Raw genomic sequence first — 18,401 nt, 5'->3', positions numbered from 1 at the left:
TCTTCAAACTCCTAATGAAATATAGCCACTGTCTTGCGGCCTTTATAGCTGCATTGATATGTTGGGACCAGGTTAGATCCTCAGGGAACTTGACACCCAGGAACTTGAAATTGCTCACTCTTTCCACTTCTGATCCCTGCTTCATATTCCCTTGTCTTACCCTTCCTATAGTCCACAGTCCGCTCTTTCATCTTACTAGCATTAAGTGTAAGATCATTGCTGTGACACCACTCAACTCGCTGGTATATCTCACAACACATGTAAAAGGCTGGAAGAACACAGCAGGCCAGGCAGCATCCATGGAAAAGAGTACAGTCGACATTTTGGGCCAAGAGTCTTCATCAGGACTGAAGGAAAAAACGATGAGGAGTCAGAGTGAGAAGGTGGGAGAGGGAAGGAAGAAACACAAGGTGATAGATGAAACCGGGAGGGGGAGGAAGGGTGGTGAAGAGCTGGGAAGTTGATTGGTGAAAGAAATGCAGGGCTAGAGATTCTGATAGGAGAGGACAGAAGGCTATGAAAGAAAGAAAAGGGGGAGGAGCACCAGAGGGAGGTGATGGGCAGGTAAGGAGAAAGAGGTGAGAGAGGGGAATGGGGAATGCTAAAGGGACAGCATAACTGGAAGTTTGAGAAATTAATATTCATGCCATCAGGTTGGAGGCTACATAGATGGAATCTAAGGTGTTGCTTCTCCAACCTGAGTGTGGCCTCATTTGGAATTAATTTAGATCACTTTGTAGAGAACTGTTTTCACTTTGATATGAAAGAGTCTTTTTCTGTTGATCAGCGTCAAAAAAGCCAAATTAAATCCACTGTGATTCAATGTTGTAAAACAATAAAACATGAAATCTTCTAATTTTTTATTGGTACTGTATATCCCTCCAGTCCATCTGTTCATGTACCTGTAAATGCCTTTTAAATCATGAAGTGTTTTGTACAGAAGAAGGCCTTTTTGGCCCAAACAGTTAAGCCTGCCAACCGTTCTCCTTCTGTTGCCCTTGTTGGAGCATATTTCAGCCCCCCCCCCCATGATGCTGTTTTATGGGGGAAGAAATCAATATTCCCTCCATTACTGATGTTGCTACTAAGTGGAATGGATTGTGTCCTTCCATTTTGTCTAAACATCTGCTTTACACAGATGAATCTTTCCTTGGGTCCTTTGTTCTAAAGAAAACACTCCCAAAATGTAGGACTTTCCATGACTCCAATGCTGTAGCTCTGAAATTTTAAATCTCTGCCCTCTTTAACATTATCACATTCTCAGAAAGTCGACCCCTTTGTACTGATACCTACTTACACTTAATCCTATATTAATCACCTTTATTTCTCACTTTCTCATAAATTTCCCTTCACTCACACAGTAAAAGGTCAATTTACAGCACCCGATTAACCTACCGAACTCCAAGCTGCAGAGCTTTGGTCTGTAGGGGGTCTCTGGCATTGTGAGGTAGTCCCTTGTGTGCCACCCTCTGCTGGGATTTGTGCATTGCTGTGTGCCGATGCCGATCAGAGCTCTGCATGGTATTTCAGCTGTGCCCTTCCAGGTGTTTGGTGTGGTGCTACTTGACCTCCCTCCTGTGGTATTCTGTGGCATGTATCCCACGTGGAAACACTGGAGATGAAAGATGCTGGGATCTGAGGCAACCTGAAAAGTGCTGTAGCAGCTCAGTGGGTTAGGCAGCTTCTATAGAGGGAAATGGACAGTTACTCAAAATGTCAGCTGTCCATTTCCCTCATACATAGTGCCTGGCCCACCAAGTTCCCTTTCTATATTCTACACTCAGTAGCCACTTCAACAGGTACAGGAGTGTGGTTTTCTGCTGTTGTAATACATAGTTATGAGTTACTGTCGCCGCCTTATCAGCTTGAACTAGTCTGTCTATTCTCTGAGCTCTCTCATTAACAAGGTGCTTTCGCCCACAGAACTGCTGCTGACTGGATGTTTTTCACACCATCCTCTGTAAACTCTAGAGGCTGTTGTACATGAAAATCCCAAGAGACCAGGAGTTCTGAGATGCCCAAAAACACCTCGTCTGGCACCAACACTCATTCCATAGTCAAAGTCACTTAGATCACATTTCTTCCCCATTCTGATATTTGTTCTGAACAACAACTGAACCTGTTGACCATGTCTGCATGCTTTTAGGCATTGTGTTGATGACACAATTAACTGATTAGATATTTCTGATTTGATATTTGCGTTAACTTGCAAGTGTACAGGTGTACTTAATGAAGTGGCCACTGAGTGTATATGTGACTATATCTCCCTGTTTTACGTGTGGATCAATATTCTACAATTCCTTTGGTACTCTACACTTCTTCACAGGACCATTTATTTTAGATTCTAAACTCTTCTCCAGATGGATTACCTCACTTTTGTGTTGCTGTAACCAGTCCATTGGTATCTTCCTCAGTATAAATTCTGGTTGCAATTTCAGTATTCCCAGTGTGCTGCTTTAATTAATTGCCCTATGTTAAGTTAAGAATACATCACAAAATCCAAAAACTGGGAACTAATTTTCCTAAGCTCAGTGACAAAACTCTGTGACCATCACTGTTTACTTCCACCCACAGAGCCAATTCTTTTGGATTCATGAACCTTAGCTTTCCTTAACCAACTATCATTTGAAATTTTGTGGAAGTTGACAGTGTGATTGATTAACTGACAACACATTACTTTTGAATTGGGATGTAGTTAATGATGGCAATATACTTGACTAGGGATGATTGGGTAAATTCCTGTCAATCAAGGTTGATGAACACAATGGCTGAGCAACACACACAGAATGCTGGAGGAACTCAGCAGGCCAGGCAGCATCTATGGAAAAAAGTACAGTCAACGTTTCAGCAGGACTGTGGCTGAGATTGATTTTTCACCACTCAGCATTTTCTTGACTTTACTGATGCAGTTGCCATTGTTTTTTCTGTTCTTAATTATTTCCGAGTGAATTAATTTTATTTGAGGAAAGCTTTAAGTCTGAGCTCTAGTTCTTGAAGCTGTGCAATGTGCTGAGATCGTGCTGTAAATTCTCACTTGTCTTTTCACAGCAACTGGAGTTCATTACCCCTTTTCAGCTATACTTCAACCCCGATCTAATCATCAGGAAGTATCAAGTAAGTTGTAAAATATTTTATCCCATAATTAATAATGCAGCGACCAAGATTTATTTATCAGTATCAGTAGAATAAGGTTGGGGGGCTAGACAGCCAATGGCTCCTACTTACTTTAGAGTCTTAGAATTATAGAGCTCAGAAGCCAGCATTATGTCTCTGCACCCATTCATACCAATCCCGTTGGGTCCACAGCCTATCATAAGACCATAAGGCATAGGAGCACAATTAGGCCATTCAGCCCATCAAGTCTGTTCCATCAATTCCATCATGGCTGATCCTGGATCCCACTCAACCCCATACACCTGCCTTCTCGCCACATTCTTTGACGCCAACTGATCAGGAAATGATCAACTTCCGCCTTAATTATAAGCATAAACTTGGCCTCCACCACAGTCTGTGGCAGAGTATTCCACAGATTTACTACTCTCTGGCTGAAAAAAAATTCTTCCTTACCTCTGTTCGAAAGGGTCACCCCCTCAGTTTTGAGGCTGTGCCTCAAGTTGTGGATGCTCCCACCACAGGAAACACCCACTCCACATCCACCTTATCTAGTCCTTTCGACATTTGGTAGGTTTCAATGAGATCCCATGCACACTTCTAAATTCCAGTGAATACAGGCCCAAAGCTGCCAAATGCTCCTCATATGTTAACCTCTTCATTCTCAGAATTATCCTCATGAACCTCCTCTGGACTTTTTTCCAATGACAACACATCTTTTTGGCGATATGGGGCCCAAAACTGTTGGTAGTACTCTGTACGGCCTGACTAGAGCCCTATAAAGGCTCAGCATTATCTCCTTGCTTTTATATTCTATTCCCAATGAAGTAAATGCCAACATTACATTTGCATACTTTACCACAGACTCAACCTGTAAATTAACCTTCGAGGAGTCTTGTACAAGGACTCATAAGTCCCTCTACACTGCTGATGTTTGAACCTTCTCCCCATTTAGATAATATTCTGCACTATTGTTCCTTTTATCAAAATGCATTAGATTAGATTATGAGGACACTCAGTCCTCGTTTATTGTCATTTAGAAATGCATGCATGCATTAAGAAATGATACAATGTTCCTCCAGAAAGATATCACAGAAACACAGGACAAACCAAGACTGACAAAACCACATAATTATAACATATAGTTACAACGGTGCAAAGCAATACATAATTTGATAAGGAGCAGACCATGGGCACGGTAAAAAAAGTCTCAAAGTCCCGATAGACTCATCATCTCATGCGGACGGTAGAAGGGAGAAGCTCTCCCTGCCATGAACCTCCAAGCGCCGCAAACTTGCCAACGCAGCACCATTGGAAGCACCCGACCGCAGCGGACTCTGAGTTCGTCCGAAAACTTGGAGCCTCCGACCAGCTCTCCGACACCATCTCTGCCGAGTGCTTCGACCCCGTCCCGGCTGCCGAGCAACAAGCAAAGCTGAGGACTTGGGGCCTTCCCCTCCAGGGATTCTGGATCACACAGCAGCAGCAGCAGCAGCGAAACAGGCATCTCATACATTATACATTTCCCAATAATGTATTCCATCTGCCACTTTTTAGCCCATTCTTCCAATTTGTCTAAGTCCTGCTACAATCGCATTGCTTCCTCAGCACTACCTACCCCTCCACCTATTTTCATATCATCTGCAGACTTTGCCACTAAGCCATCAATTCCATTCTCTAAATTACTGACAAACGATGTGAACAGTAACAGTCCCAATGCTGACCCCTTGAGGAACACCACTAACCACAGAAAAGGCCCCCTTTATTCCCACTCACTGCCTCTTGCCTGTCAGCCAATCTGCTATCCATGCCAGTATCTTTTCTGTAATGCCACAGGATTTTATCTTGTTAAGCAGCGTCTCAATTCATTGGTATTCATTTCCAATTCTCTGGCTGCTGTCTCCATCATCGTCTTTGTCTTCCTCTTGCTTTCTTCCCTTCAATCTTCCCCATAATTATTGTGCATTCTAACTCCTCTTTCCTAATCACATGTCCAATAAAGTTACATTGCCTTTTCATGATCTCATACATTATTTCTCTTTTTCTGTTTGCTTTGTTCATGACATCCTCGTTAGATATTTGTTTTGTCCATGATATTCTTTGCATTTTCCTCAAAAACCACACCTCTGCTGCTACAAATCGTTTCCTCACGTTGCTAGATATTGTCCAACATTCTGAGCCATATAACATAACTGGATAAACGTAACATTTCAGTACTCTGAGGCGGGTTGTCATGCCTGGTTTAGTATTGGTCAGTATACTCTTCATTCTCGTAAAGGTGTCTTTTGCCATCCATATTCTTCTTTTAATGTCCAAGTCGCACCTGCCATCAAATGTCACCCAGCTTCCTAAGTAGCAAAAGTTCTGTACTTGCTTTATGTCTTCCCCGTTTATTCTCAGCCTGCAGATAGGACTCTCCTTCTTTTTGGATATCACCATTGTCACGTACCCAGACATCTCACCTCTCCCGGAAGTTCCGGGAGTCTCCCGCAAATTAATAGTGGCTCCCTGATGCCTGCAAATTATGTATAATGTCCCGGAAATTGTTTTTTTGAGAGCGAGCGCAAGAGCAAGAAAGCAAACGCGAGAGCGCGCGAGAAAGCAAGCGTGAGAGAGCGAGAAAGCAAGTGTGTGAGAGCGAGAGTGAGAAAGCAAGTGTGTGAGAGCGAGAGTGAGAAAGCAAGTGTGTGAGAGTGACAGCGAGAGTGAGAAAGCAAGTGTGTGAGAGAGAGAGCAAGAGCGAAAAAGCAAGTGCGAGAGAGAGTGCGAGAGAGCGAGCGCGCGACAGAGAGACAGCGGGAGCAAGAGCAAGAGCGAGAGAGTTCCAAAAATGTCAAGAGTGGCAGAGTGTTCCAAAAAAAATATAGAACATACGTCACCCCACACTACCCTAAATTACCCTAAAGTGTACCCCTGCCTAGTAGGGGTCAAAAATAATCACAGTGTTTCTCGCTGCACTGTTTGCAACAGTGACTTTTCTATTGCCCATGGTGGGTTAAAATGTAAACAACATGTTGAGGTGAGTTTAACAGGTGTCATTTGTTCATTAGCATAGCTAACGTTATTTAAACTAGCAGGCTGGCTGCTAAGGAGCTACTCTATTGCAGACATCCCACCTCTCCCGGAAGTCTCCCGCAAGTTGATGGTGCTACCTCCCTGAAATGAGTTTTTGCAGGGTGGGATGTCTGCGTACCCCATGACGGGTTAAAGAACCAGCAGAAATGGTAAACACTTTGGAGTCCGGTATTACTATTAACTAATAATATTTATTAGTAACAATGCAATACAGTAATATAAATGCAGATAAATCAAACAGGTTAGCAATGATTATATATAAGTAAGTATATCAGTAAGTGTGAAAATATATATGAAAAACCAAGCTTCTTCAGGTCTAGGGGTAAATAGATAGTCTTACGACAATGAGTAAAGTTCAGTTCAGTTTGTGGTGTTGAGTTGAGTAGTGATGGAGAGAGAAAGGGGAAGAGATTTGAGTCTTCAGGTGAGCTGACGCCGTCAATCTTCCCGTTGCCCTCCAAAATCCTTTAAAAGCCACCCACTGTGACTTCAACAAAGGGGACTGTTTTCCTGTGGTCGAATCATCAACCCAGGCAAAGGGTTGGACACATGGACAACTCCCCACTGGTTAATCCCTTTTCTCACTGCAAGAGCCACTGATCGATCCTCAAAAACCCACTTTTTCTGTGGGGACATCCTTCCCTTTTTCCGAACCAAGTTTCCAATATCCCTTGAAAACCATGGCTCTCTCAAACTTTTAACCTTTCCTTTCAACCTAACAGGAACATAAAGATTCTGTACCCTCAAAATTTCACCTTTAAATGACCTCCATTTCTCTATTACATCCTTCCCATAAAACAAATTGTCCCAATGCACTCCTTCTAAATCCTTTCGTATCCCCTCAAAGTTAGCCTTTCTCCAATCAAAAATCTCAATCCTAGGTCCAGTCCTATCCTTCTCCATAATTACACTGAAACTAATGGTATTGTGATCACTGGACCTGATGTGCTCCCCAACACATACCTCCGTCACCTGCCCTGTCTCATTCCCAAACAGGAGATCCAACACTGCCCCTTCTCTAGTTGGTACCTTTATGTATTGCTCCAAAAAACTATCCTGCACACAACTGACAAACTCCAAACCATCCAGCCCTTTATCAGAATGGGCTTCCCAGTCTATGTGTGGAAAATTAAAATCTCCCACAATCACAACCTTGTGCTTACTACAAATATCTGCTATCTCCTTACAGATTTGCTCCTCCAGTTCTTGATCCCCATTAGGTGGTCTATAATACACCCCTGTAAGCATCACAACACCTTTCCTATTCCTCAATTCCACCCAAATAGCCTCCCTAGACGAGTCCTCTAATCTATCCTGCCAGAGCACTGCTGTTATATAATCTCTGACAAGCAATGCAGCACCTCCCCCTCTTGTCCCTCCTATTCTATCACACCTGAAGCAACGAAATCCTGGAATATTTAGTTGCCAATCACACCCCTCCTGCAACCACATTTCACTAATAGCTACAACATCATACTTCCAGGTATCAATACATGCTCTAAGCTCATCCACCTTTCTTACAATGTTCCTAGCATTAAAATAGATGCATTTAAGAAACTCTCCACCTCCCACTCTCTGTTTATCCTTAATGGAGCAAACAACTTTGTTATCTTTTTCTTCCTTGTCCCCTACATCTTTGGTCTGAGTGCTCCTGATCTCTGTCCCCTGCCTATCCTCCCTCACACACCACCTACCTGCCTTTTCCATTTGTGAAGCAACCTCCCCTCTCTTAGTCTCCTTAACTTGATTCCCTCCCAACCATTCTAGTTTAAAGTCACCTCAGTAGCGCTTGCAAATCTCCCCACCAGGATATTGGTCCCCCTACGATTCAAGTGTAACCCGTCCCCTTTGTACAGGTCACGCCTGTGCCAATAGAGGTCCCAATGATCTAAAAACCGGAATCCCTGCCCCCTTTTCCAATCCCTCAGCCACACATTTATCCTACATCTCATTGCATTCCTACTCTCACTGTCGTGTGGCACAGGCAGTAATCCCAAGATTACTACCTTTGCGGTCCTTTTTCTCAACTCCCTTCCTAACTCCCTATATTCTTCTTTCAGGACCCCTTCCCCTTTTCCAACCTATTGGTACCTATATGTACCATGAACTCTGGCTCCTCTCCCTCCCACTTCAGGATATCTTGGACGCAATCAGAAATATCCCGGACCCTGGCACCAGGGAGGCAAACTACCATCCGGGTCTCCGGACTTCGTCCATAGAATTGTCTATCTGACCCCCTAACCGTCGAGTCCCCTATTACTACTGCCCTCCTCTTTCGTTCCCTATCCTGAGCTACAGGGCCGGACTCTGTGCCGGAGGCACGCCCACTATTGCTTCCCCCAGGTATGCTGTTCTCTTTCCCCCCCCCCCCCCCCAACAGTACTCAAACAAGAGTACTTATTGTCAAGGGGCATAGTCACAGCCACAGGGGTACTCTCTAGTACTTTATTCTTCCTATTCCCCCTCCTAACCGTGACCCACTGGTCTGCCTCCCGTGGCCCCGGTGTGACCACCTGCCTGTAACTCCTCTCTACCAACTCCTCACTCTCCCTAACGAGACGAAGGTCATCGAACTGCAGCTCCAGTTCCCTAATGCGGTCTCTTCGGAGCTGCATTTCGATGCACCTGGCGCAGATGTGGATGTCCGGGAGGCTGGGAGACCCCACTACTTCCCACATTCAGCAATGAGAACAACACGCTGCCCTCACACTCATACTTCCCGCTCTCCTCATATAACAACAAAAAATGAATACCAAACCTTCCTCGCCTCGCCTGTTTCTGCCTAAGCCCGTTGAGCCAAAGCCCTTAAGCCTTCACTCTGCTCCCGGCTTACTCCACAGCCTGCAAATGACGCTGCCCACTGTATAAGACTCTGTTCCTTTTAAATCTTCTGTGCTTCACTCCCCGACATTACATGCCTGTGCAGTCCCACCTCTCTTGACGCCCATGGGAAAAAAAACCGAAAAATTCAAAAAAGGCTTCCTCCGCGCTCCCACTCCGATTTTCAGACTTCCTTCTCCAAAATACTCAAGTAATTATATGACAAACTTGTTCTTAATTTATCACTTCTCTGTCCTATTACCCTAAGAATATCAACTAACCCATACACGTCACTGAGAGGCATTGACCGTGTGGATAGTCAGAGGCTTTTTCCCAGGGCTGAAATGGCTAACATGAGAGAGCACAGTCTTAAGGTGCTGGGGAGTAGGTTCAGAGGAGATGTCAGGGGTAATTTTTTATGCAGAGAGTGGTGACTGCGTGGAATGGGCTGCCAGCAGCGGTGGTGGAGGCAAATACGATAAGGTCTTTTAAGAGACTCTTGGATAGGTACATGGAGCTTAGAAAAATAGAGGGTTATGGGTAACCCTAGGTAATTTCTACAGTAAGTACATGTTTGGCACAGCATTGTGGGCTGAAGGGCCTGTATTGTGCTATAGGTTTTCTGTTTCTAACCTCCCATAACTTCAGTGTTCTGAGATTGATCTTGATCAGATCAATATTTTACTTGTGTTTTTAATTAATTTATCTCTGGGTTTTTTTTCGCAGGTTTGGAGACTACTAACCAATTTTCTTTTCTTTGGCCCTCTGGGATTTAGCTTTCTGTTCAATATGATCTTTTTGTATCCTTTTGTGAATGATGGATAGGAATGCCAAATGAACTGAACTTAAAAAAAAAAAAAAAAAAAAAAAATTAATTTCCAAACGACCAAATTAGTGATTTTTAGAACAATACCTTTGCAAAGCCAAACATGAACTGATGGTTTTAGGGCTATTACAGAGCAGTATTTTACTGCACCATATTGTTCGTAAGATGCTATGAGCCAGATTTAGTGAACATCCGAACAGTGTAGTATAATAATGGTAAAGATGGTACTCTTCAGTGTTGGCGCGTGGCCAAGTGGTTAAGGCATCGGTCTAGTAATCTGAAGGTCGCTAGTTCGAGCTTCAGCTGAGGCAGCGTGTTGTGTCCTTGAGCAAGGCATTTAACCACACATTGCTCTGCGATGACACCGGTGCCAAGCTGTATCGACTCTAGTGCCCTTCCCTTGGACAACATCAGTGGCGTGGAGAGGGGAGACTTGCAGCATGGGCAACTGCTGGTCTTCCATACAACCTTACCCAGGCCTGCCCACTGGAAACCTCCCAAGCTGCAAATCTCAAGGAATTGGAGATCTTGTAGAGGTATGCAAAATGATGAGGGGTATAGGTAGATAAGCTGGCTTTTTCCCCTGAGATTGGGTGAGATCAGAACTGGAGATCATAGGTTTAAGATTAAAGGTGAAATATTTCAGAGGACTCGGGGGAGTTTCTTCACTCAGAGGGTGGTGCCAGTGTGGAATGAGCTGCTGGTTAAAGTGGTGGATGCAGGTTCAATTGCAACATTTCGGAAAAGTTTTGGTGAGTGCATGGATTAGAAGGATATGGAGAACTATGGTCTGGGTACGGTAGAATGGACTAGGCAGAAAATAGGTTGGCATGAACTGGATGGGCTGAAGGGCCTTTTTTTTCCATTATTGTGTTCTGTAATTCTATAAGTTCTCCTGTACGAGACCCACATTATGTTTTCACGTAAGTGTGGACACCTGTGCCTGTTCTTCTTGCTATTCTACTTTTCGTCCATGTCTTGATCCTGTTTTGCTGATTTTCAGAATTTGTTAGGTGGATATAGGAGGGTTTCTTGACACTATAGTCCAATGAGTTAATGGATATTAGACCTTTTATTGGAAAATTAGCCTGGCCAGGTGATTGGTGGAAGGGTATTTTGGGAAAAGTGGTAACAGCTGTTAGTGTTTAGATAGTTAAGGATATGGATGACACTCTACCTTGGGAAAGTGCTAAATAGGCAATAGGCTAATTACAACAGAATTAGGCAGGACTAAGTTGGGGCAGCTGTTGTAGACAAGTCCTCATCCAACAGATGGGAGCAATTGAAAGACTCCCTTATCAGTCTTTAGGACTAACCTGTTTTGTGATGAAGGAGGACAGGGATGGCAGTGGTCCAGAACTTTGGATGACAAGGGAGGTTGTCAATTCAGGCAAGAGGTAAAGGGAAGCATATTATGGTTTAGAAAGCTGAAGGACCAGGCCCTGAGGAATGTAAAGAAAGCAGGAAATAACAGAATCAGGAGGACTAAAAGAGGCTGTGAAATGCCTTTGGCAAGAAAGATAAAGGAGCACTCCAATATTTTTATACAGGGAGAGGGTAGGATCACTCAAGGAGAAAGGAGAGAATTCATGCCTGGAGCCAGGAATGACAGGAAGCAAAGTATTTAGGAAGCAAGAATCAAGCAGGGCTCTATAGAATTATAAAGTAACCAAGAAGAAGCTTAAGAAAATACTAAGAGAGCTAGAAGAGGTCATGAGAAGGCTTTGGTGAGTAGTATTAAGGAAAACTCCAAGGCCTTCTACATGAGGAACAGGGAAATCACTGGAGTGAGGTTAGGATCCCTCGGGGTAAATTGGGAAATGTGTACCTGGAAGTGGAGGGAGGGGAGGTCCTTAATAAATTCTTCGGACAAGAGAGACTTTAATGAATTTGAGGTCAGCATAAAACAGGCTTATGTGAGGTTAAGAAAGAGGCATAACAGTGCGTCTTTCACCTCAGATGGTTGAGGAAGTTTGGTATGGGCCTTTCCTAAGAACTTTCTACAGGGGCACAATTGAGAGCATCCTAACTGACTGCATCATTGCCTGGTATAGGAACTGTACCTCCCTTAGTTGCAGGATTCTGCAGAGTGGTACTGACAGCCCAGCACATCTGTAATTATGAAGTTCCCATGGTCCAGGACATTTACAAGGACAGGTTGTGAAAAGGGCCCAAAGGATCATTGGGGTCCCGAGTCACCCCAACCACAATCTATTTCAACTGCTACCATCCGGGAAATGGCACCGCACCATAAAAGCCAGGACCAACAGACTCTGGGACAGCTTCTTCCACCAGGCCATTAGACTGATTAACTCACATTGATTTGAGTGTACTTCTATGTTACATTGATGGTTCCATTTATTATAAATTATTGTAAATTACTATGATTGCACACTTAGACAGAGACATAATGTAAAGATTTTTATTCCTCATGTATGTGAAGGATCTCAGAAATAAAGTCAATTCAATTCAGTTCAATTTGAGTGTCTTGCAGAGTTTGAAAACATTATAATGGATATGTTCCTAGGGCCATAAGGGATATATCCCAGGTTACTACAGGAAGTAAGAAAAGAGATTGCTGGGGCACTGACAATGATTGCATCCTCCTTGGTCACAAGAGTAGTACCAAGGGATTGGAGGATGGGAAATGTTCTATTCTTCAAAAAGGGTAATAGGAATAATCCTGACAATTATAGACCAACGAATCTTATATCCATGGTGGGCAAACTAATGCAGAAGATTCTTACAGACTTATAAGCACTTCGAGAAGCATAGTCTAATTAGGGTATTAGGGACAAATACAGCTTTGTGAGGGGCAGATCTTGCCTCATGATAATAAACTGATGAAGGTAAAGCAGTGGATATGGTGTGTATAGATCATAGTAACGCATTAGACAAGGTTCCTGAATGGTATGCTTAATCAGAAAATCGGGAGGCATGAGATTCAGTGGATATAGTTTATATGGATTTCAGCAAGGTACTTGAAAAGGTTCCTCATGCGAGGCTCATTCAGAAAGTAATAAGGCATGGGATCCAAATGGACCTTGCTTTGTGGATCCAGAATTGGCTTGCCCACAGAAGGAAATGGGTGGTTGTAGGTGGTTCGTATTCTGCATGAAGGATGGTGACCAGGGATCTGCTCTGAGACCCTTCCTCTTCGTGATTTTTATAAATGACCTGGATCAGGAAGTAGAAGGGTGGGTTAATAAGTTTGTTGATGACACAAAAGTTGGGAGTGTTGTGGATCGTCTGGAGGGTTGTCAGAGGTAACAGCAGGACATTGATAGCATGCAGAACTGGGCTGAGAAGAGGCAGATGGAGTTCAACCCAGATAAGTGTGAAGTGGTTCAATTTCAGTAGGTCAGATTTGAAGACAGAATTTAATATTAATGGTAAGACTCTTGTCAGTGTGGAGGATCAGTGAGATCTTGGGGTTCATGTCCTTAGCACACTCAAAGCTGCTGTGCAGGTTGACAGTGTTGTTAAGAAGGCGTATGGTGTGTTGGCCTTCAGCAACTATGGGACTGAGTTCAAGAACCGCGAGGTAATGTTACAGCTATATAAGACCTTAGTTAGACCCCACTTGGAGTTCAGTTCTGGTCACCTCATTACAGGAAGGATGTGGATACTATGGAGAGAGTGCAGAGGAGATTTACAAGGATGTTGTCTGGATTGGAGAGCATTCCTTATGAGATTAGGTTGAGTGACCTTGGCCTTTTCTCTTGGAGTGACGGAGGATGAGAGGTGACCTGAAAGTGGTGTATAAGATGATGAAAGGCATCGATCATGTGGATAGCCAGCACATTTATTTCTACTACCAAAATGCATGACAATGCATTTTTCAACATTGTATTTCATTTGCCACTTCCTTGTCCATTCTCCTAATCTGTCCAAGTCCTCAACACTACCTGCCCCTCCACCGATCTTTGTATCACCTGCAATCTTGGCAACAAAGCCATTGATTCCATCATCTAACTTACTGATAGCATAAAAACAAGCATTCCCAACACTGAATCGCTGAATGTGTATCTTAAGGTTTCTGTACCTCCTACCTGATGGTAACAATGAGGGCATGCCCTGGGTGCTGGGGGTCCTTAATAATAGACGCTGCCTTTCTGAGACACAGTTCCCTGAAGATGTCCTGGGTACTTTGTAGGCTAGTACCCAAGATGGAGCCAATTAAATTTACGACCCTCTGCAGCTTCTTTCGGTCCTGTACAGTAGCCCCCTTACACCAGACAGTGATGCAGCCTGTCAAAATGCTCTCCATCTGTACAAGTCAAAAAAGCTTTTATTATCCACTTTGATATTGTTTGTTAGCTTGCTTTGATATTTCATCTTTTCCCTTCTAATGATTCTTTTAGTTGTTCTCTGTGGGTTTTTAAAAGCTTCCCAATCCTCTGTCTTACCACCATTTTTTGTGTTGTATGCCCTCTCTTTTGCTTTTACATTAGCTTTGACTGCCCTCGTCAGCCATGGTTGTACTATTTTCACATTTGAGTATTTCTTTGTTTTTGGAATACATCTATTGTTCACCTTTCTCACTTATTGTAGAAACTTGCTTTGGCCAGCTGCTCTCTAATACCACTGTAATTTCATTCACTCTGTTGAAATACTGCTACCTCAGACTTTATTTTCTGCCTACCAAACTTCAAGTTGAACTCAATCATATTGTGATCACTGGCTCCTAAAGGCTCTTTTACCTTAAGCTCTCTAATCACCTCCAGTTCATTACATAACACCCAATCCAGTATAGCTGATCCTCTAGTAGGCTGAATGACAAACTGCTCTAAAAAGCCATCTTGTAGGCATTCAACAAACTCAGTCTCCTGAGATCCATTACCAACCTGATTTTCCCAATCGACCTGCATGTTAAAATCTCCCATGACCATAACATTGTCCTTTTGACACACCTTTATCTATTTCCTGTTGTAATTTGTGGTCCACTTCCCAGCTACTGTTGTGAGGCCTGTATATAACTACCAGCAGGGTCCTGATGTCCTTGCAGTTTCTAAACTCAACCCACAAGGATTCAACATCTTCTGATCCATTGTCACAGCTTTCCACTGATTTGGTGCCATTATTTACCAGTAGAGCCAGGCCTCCCCCTCTGCTGACCTTCCAATCCCTCCAATACAACCATCCTTCACCCATGATTTAGTGATTGCCACAACATCATACCTGACAATCTGTAATAGTACAAGATCATCCACCTTATTTCTTATACTCCATGCATTGAGATATAACACTGAGTGCTGTATTTGCAACTTTTTTGATCTTGCATCCCTATTGCACTGATACTTACCCTGCTGGCTGCAATTTTGTCCTATCATCTTCCTGACAGTCTGACTGCATGCTACCTTTGCTTTTCACCATCCGTCCTATCACTCTGGTTCCCACATCCCTCCAAATTAGTTTAAAACTAATTTGCAACAGTTCTAACAAACCTGCCTGTGAGAATATTGGCTCCCTTTGGTTCAGGTGCAACCTGTCCCTTTTGTACAGGTCATACCTCCTCTAGAAGAGATCCCAGTGATCCAAGAGCCTGAGTCCTATCCCTACACCAGCTTCTGAGTCACACATTTATCTGCCAAATCATCCTGTTTCTACCCTCACTAGCACGTGGCACAGGTAGCAATCCAGAAATAGAAACTTCTATCCTGGAGGTCCTGCTTCTCAGCTTTCTGCCGAGCTCTCTAAATTCGCTCTTCAGGACCTCATTGCTTTTCCTTACTATGTTAATGGTACCAATATACACCAAGACATCTGGCTGTTCTCCCTCCCTCTAAAATGCTGTGGACACAATCTGAGACATCCCTGGCACCTGGAAGGCAATATACTATCTGGGTGTTTTGTTCATGTTCACAGAATTTTCTGTCTGTTCCTCTGATTATTGAGTCCCCTATCACTACCACTCCCCTCTTTACCTTCTGCACCACGGATCCATGTTCAGTGTCAGTATTCCAGTCTCCGTAGCATTCTCCTGGAAGGTCATCCACCACTACAGTATCAAAACTTCTTCTGAGGGTAATGGCCACAAGGGTGCTCTGTGCTAACTGCCTATTCACCTTTCCATTTCTCCTGACAGTCACTTAACTCTGCTTCCTGCAACTTCGGGGTGACTACCCATAACCCTGGCTATACATTTAAGGTGCTTGGAAGTAGGTACAAGGGGGATGTCAGAGGTAAGTTTTTCACGGAGAGTGGTGGGTGCGTGGAATGCACTGCCAATGAACGTGGTAGAGGCAGATACAATAGTGTCTTTTAAGAGACTCTTAGATAGGTAAATGGAGCTTAGGAAAATAGAGGGCTATGCAGGAGGGAAATTCTAGGCAGTTTCTAGAGTAGGTTACATGGGCAGCACAACAGTGTGGGCCAAAGGGCCTGTAATGTGCTATAGTTTTCTATGTTTCTGTTATCTTCTCACTCTCCTGTATAAGCTGAAGGTCATCCAGCTGCTGCTTCAGATCCCTAACATGGTGTTCAAGGAGCTGCAGCTGGATGCACTTCATGCAGATGTTGTTCCCTGGGGACTCTGGTCTCCCAGGGGTCCAACATCCGGGTGAAGAACACACAATGGCCATTTACTACACTAATTACAGCAAGAGACAGGAAAAAGGGAACCTTAACAGAAACTTGCCCAGAGCTAATGCCTCTTCCAAGCCAAAACCTGACACTTCTAACCTCACCACGAGCTTACTCCCACCAACAGATGGCCCGCTTGTCCCTTCTGCACTTTTATTTAATTTGCTGTGCTGTGCTCCTCCTGCTACCGCTTGGGCCTCTGGAATGTCCAAACGTCTGTGGCTCTTCTTTTGAACAAGTGTTGCTGACCTGTGAGAAACCTCAACACAGTCAGGCTGCACTTGGAGTATTGTCAACAGTTTTGAGCCCCATATCACAGAAAGGATTGTTGTCATTGGAGAGAGTCCAGAGGAGGTTCATGAGGATGATTCTAGGAGTTAAGGGGTTGACATATGAGAAATATTTGGCAGCTTTGAGCCTGTACTCACTGGAATTTAGAAGGGGGCATCTCAATGAAACCTCCCGAATGTTGAAGGAACTAGATAGGGTTGATGTGGAGAGAATGTTTCCAACGCTGGGGTATCCAGAACTAGAGGGGACAGCTTCAAAATTGAGGAGCGATCTTTTAACCAGAAAGTAGTGTCTATGGAAAGCTCTGCCACAGGCTGTGGTGGAGGCCAAGTCTGTGGGTATATATAAGGCAGAAGTTGATAGTTTCCTGATCAGTCAAGGCATCGAAGCATATGGCGAGAAGGCAGGTGTATGGGGTTGAGTGGGATCCAGGATCGTCCATGATGGAATGGTGGAGCAGACTTGATGGGCTGAATGGCCTAATTCTGCTCCTATGTCTTATGGAAAGTATGCAGTAAATAGCAAGATCTTTAGGAGCACTGATGTACAGAGAGATCTTGGAGTACAGGTCCACAGGTCCCTGAAAGTGGTTGCCCAAATAGATAGGATGGTAAAGAAGTCCGGCTCCACTTGTCACCTCCTTCCCAACCCCACCTTTTTATTCTAGTGACTTCCTTTCCAGTCTTGACAAAGGTCTCAGCCTAAAACGTCAACTGTTTATTCATTTCCAAGATGATACCTAACCTGCTGAGTTTCTCCAGTATTTTGTGTGATACAGTATACTTGCCTTCATTGATCAAGGTACTATGTATACAGTTAGGAAGTCATACCGCAGCTGTATGAAACTTCAGTTAAGTCTCACTTGAAGTATTGTGTGTGGTTCTGGTTTTCCTTAAAGGAATGGAGATTTCGAAGAGGGTGCAGAAGAGGTTTACCAGGATGCTGCCTGAATTAAAGAGTATTACTTTAAGGAAAGATTTTCTCCAGATATCAAAGGTTAAAGGACAACTTGATGGAAGCATATAAAATAGAAGCATGCATTGGGTAGGCAGTCAGTTTATTTTCAAGGGTAGAAATATTAAATTCTACAGGACATATATTTGAGGTGAGAAGGAACCTTTAAAAGAGATTTACATGACTGTGAAACTCAGAGTGAAGGAAGCAGATGGGGAAGCAGTTAGACAGACACACGACTAGGCAGGAGATGCAGATACCATTCATCTGTAGGTAGATGGAATTAGTTTAAATTAGCATCATGGTTGGCACAGACAGGTGGGCTACAGAGCCTGTTCATGTTCTGTGTCCCCAATCCTTGCAGTTGCCTCTGATGTTGGTAACTGAGAGCACGAAGTAAGCAGAGCCCCGAACAAATCACCAATCAGTCCAATTTCCTGAGTGGATAGGTTTGCTTAAAAGTTCTCCAGTAAAACATAATAAATAGTAACATTTATCCCCACAGGTTTGACAGCTAGGGTATCTTCGTACTGGACTTATGCAAGCTGCTTTGCTGGATATGTTCTTTCTGAAGGATAGAGCACCTGAGCTTTGAAAATGTATGCTTGTGATATGATGTGCAGTTAACACTGGTGTTCTGGGTGACAGCTATAGGGGAAAAAAAACAGGTACCCGTATTTATATACAACACCATCCTTCAATGTATTGCTTGATACTTGTAGTCTATTATATAATAATT

General features: G+C 43.6%; 1 protein-coding gene across 9 annotated transcripts in view; it reads left to right on the top strand.

Annotated features, from left to right (window-relative positions):
- The window catches only part of LOC140187762 (derlin-2-like), a 101,967-nt gene that overhangs the window by 29,498 nt on the left and 54,068 nt on the right, over positions 1-18,401 (top strand). For 7 of the 9 annotated variants that reach the window (XM_072243451.1, XM_072243449.1, XM_072243454.1 and 4 more), the window contains exons 2-3: positions 3,049-3,114; positions 9,733-9,806. The exons of 1 other annotated variant lie outside the window; for it this stretch is intronic. In XM_072243451.1, coding sequence (XP_072099552.1) covers positions 3,049-3,114; positions 9,733-9,806 — 140 coding nt within the window. The remainder of the gene's footprint in view (positions 1-3,048; positions 3,115-9,732; positions 9,807-18,401) is intronic. One more of the 9 variants, XM_072243453.1, reaches the window with a different exon arrangement.

Source organism: Mobula birostris, chromosome 25 (assembly GCF_030028105.1).
Source record: "Mobula birostris isolate sMobBir1 chromosome 25, sMobBir1.hap1, whole genome shotgun sequence".
NCBI classification, from domain to species: Eukaryota; Metazoa; Chordata; class Chondrichthyes; order Myliobatiformes; family Myliobatidae; genus Mobula; species Mobula birostris.
The sequence above is the reverse complement of the archived record's forward strand: the minus strand, read 5'-3'. Positions and strand labels throughout refer to the sequence as shown.